The sequence below is a fragment of the Notothenia coriiceps genome, unplaced genomic scaffold (genome assembly GCF_000735185.1).
Source record: "Notothenia coriiceps isolate Sejong01 unplaced genomic scaffold, NC01 NC01_scaffold00012211, whole genome shotgun sequence".
Taxonomy (NCBI): domain Eukaryota; kingdom Metazoa; phylum Chordata; class Actinopteri; order Perciformes; family Nototheniidae; genus Notothenia; species Notothenia coriiceps.
Window position 1 is genome coordinate 1 of NW_011344912.1, and position 3,040 is coordinate 3,040.

Here is a 3,040-nt window from a genome sequence, read left to right on the forward strand (position 1 = left end):
CCCCCCACAAGCTGAATATTGGCAATAAATTACTTATCAATGCCTGTCCTTACTAGTTTAGCTTAAATACTGCTGTGGTTAAACCCCTTAAACTGCAATGCCACCCTCATTATAAAGACGTATTCAGAAACTTAAGAGACCATCTTATCAGATAAACAATTACATTTTTATAACTATTAACAACTATTAATCTCTGACTTTATCATTAACTTGAATACTTGCGTGTTCTCTCTCCTGCAGACGGACACAGACGTAGTGGTGCTGATAACTGGAGTTCTGGTGTTGATCACTCTGCTACCCATGATCCCTCAAGCTGGGAAACAACACCTGTGGGAGTACTTCGACATCTTCGGTCGCCTGGCGTCTTGGAACCTTAAGAATCCAGGTTAGAGCTTCCTGTCATTTCCCACAAAACATTTCGGTGCAACACTTTTGTATTATACACATAAAAATGATATTATTTTGGAGGGAGTAGGTGTTAAGGTATCATTTGTTTATATCATTTATATATATATGAAATTCATCTCATCAAAGTGTCAATCACTCTTTGGCTACTTAAAATTATAGTTACCATCTTTATTTCCAGATATCGTGTCGTGTATCGCCGCAGTTCAAGTTTGTGCTTTTTTTCTTTAATTCTCTTCACATGTTCAGGGCACGTTTCTGAGGTGTATCTAATCCACCTGCACGCCAGTGTCTACTCCCTCTTCCACCGTCTCTACGGCATGTATCCGTGCAACTTCGTGTCCTACCTGCGCTCCCATTACAGCATGAAGGAGAACATGGAAACCTTTGAAGAAGTAGTGAAGGTGAGGATGTTATCCCTGCTGCTTCGTGCACTTCATTAGAGTTTTCTTAGCTGATAACTAACAAAGATTTTGAACCTTTCCCTTCAGCCGATGCTTGAACACGTCCGTATTCACCCAGAACTGGTGACGGGAACCAAGGACCACGAGCTGGACCCCACCAGGTTATTATTTCCTGCTCTGTCTAGAAACGGAACAATTAAGTTCTCAATCTATTTTCCGAAGTCAACTGCATCTCTTTGGCTAACGGTGCTATGCTTTTTTGTAGGTGGAAAAAGTATGAAATCCACGATATCGTCATCGAATGTGCCAAAGTGTCTCTCGACCCGAAGGAGGCTTCCTGTGAGGAGGGGTACGCCACCATGCCTGAGAACTTCTACCCCCAAATCCACCTGCGACCACAAGACTGCACTTCCAGCCCCTACACTGACCTCCACAGCAGCTACGGTCAGAAACACATCATACACGTGAAACTTGATCGAGCCTCAACAATACTGGATTTATTTTCTTTTTTAGACGATAGTGCCTTTATTTTTAGATTGCAACGTTAAAAGAGGTGGTGGCACGGTCTAATTATTCTCCTGTTTATACTGGATTTTTAACATGAACAGCAGAATTTGAACTCTTGTAAGCCCCATTTGTATCTTAAAACTTTATTGAGTTTAAACCAAACTCTAGACAAAGGGGCTGGAAAAATATTTTGAGAAACATATTAGGAGTAATATGAGGATAAAATAAGCATGTTTGTTTCCTTGCTTTGTCAAACATATAGTTTCGATTTCACTTTTAATTTCAAATAAGAAACATTCTGTATCCTTTTCGATAACGAAAATGTTATTTGTAGCCATAATAGGCCTTTTTCAGTTAAACACTTGTGTTTTTGATATGAATCTTTTTTGAACGAGCAGTCATCAAACAGTGTCGTCCGAAGACTCAAGAAACACCACTGCAGGTCGGCAGGTGCATCCATTGAAAGATTGATCAGACTATTTGTGTTCTCGCCAACAGGAAGCTCCTCTTCGACCCCGTTCTCGACTCCGCGGCTCCCCCCTCCCCTGTCCTTGCCCCCCTTCTCAGGGACACAGTCCTCCCGCAGCCCACAGACCTCCAGACGGCAGGTAAGATCATCCGTAATGCGGTTAAAAGCTGTCAAAATCACGTTTCAGAGGGTAGTAATGGAGCTACATGCCGTTAATCTTCTGTTTGCTGCTAACTCTTGTAAATGCGGACATGTTTACACTCCCTATGTCAGGGCATTCCTCTGAAAACCACACATTACTCTCATTCACATCCAACCATCCATGTTCTTTAAAAGAGCGGACAGGAAGTGAGTGGGCAGTTTTTGTGTCATCAAAGTCAGCAGGCAGATCAATACTCAGGAATTAAACATGTGCACCGTCCTCATCATGCCACCTCTATGTAGTCACTCCCTAGGGCTGGTTGCCATAGAGATCAAGTCCCTTCCTTTCTATTATTGGGTTTGCCACACAAGGGATGGGTGTTATTTTACCCCCTGGGGTCTCTCTGAGGATTTGACTCTGAGACATACAGCTGAATAATTAGGGAAACATTGAAGAATTTAAATGTAATGGAGAAATCTGTGGATTCTGGGTTACTATAGCAAGGATCAATCATTTTGTCATTTGAGTCCCTGGCAGCGTAGTGTGTTACTGATGGTAGCCTTTGTTACTTTGGTCCCAGCTCTCTGCAGGTCATTGACTAGGTCCCCCCGTGCGGTTCTGGGATTTTTGCTCACCGTTCTTGTGATCATTTTGACCCCACGGGGTGAGATCTTGCGTGGAGCCCCAGATTGAGGGAGATTATCAGTGGTCTTGTATGTCTTCCATTTTCTAATAATTGCTCCCACAGTTGATTTCTTCACACCAAGCTGCTTACCTATTGCAGATTCAGTCTTCCCAGCCTGGTGCAGGTCTACAATTTTGTTTCTGGTGTCCTTTGACAGCTCTTTGGTCTTGGCCATAGTGGAGTTTGGAGTGTGACTGTTTGAGGTTGTGGACAGGTGTCTTTTATACTGATAACGAGTTCAAACAGGTGCCATTAATACAGTTAACAAGTGGAGGACAGAGGAGGCTCTTAAAGAAGAAGTTGTTTGTTTGTAGGTGACCAAATACTTATTTTACCGAGGAATTTACCAATTAATTCATTAAAAATCCTACAATGTGATTTCCTGGATTCTTTCCCCCCATTCTGTCTCTCATAGTTGAGGTATACCT

At 42.5% G+C, this 3,040-nt stretch overlaps 1 protein-coding gene across 1 annotated transcript; it reads left to right on the forward strand.

Moving 5' to 3' along the window:
* Window positions 1-239: 239 nt before the first annotated feature.
* On the forward strand, window positions 240-1,924 carry LOC104947275 (hamartin-like; the record flags this gene model as incomplete). The annotated part of the gene is made up of 5 exons (XM_010773256.1): window positions 240-385; window positions 655-809; window positions 897-970; window positions 1,075-1,253; window positions 1,815-1,924. Coding segments are annotated over exons 1-5 (603 nt in total), but the record flags the coding sequence as incomplete, so codon positions are not given.
* Between the last annotated feature and the right edge of the window lie 1,116 nt (window positions 1,925-3,040).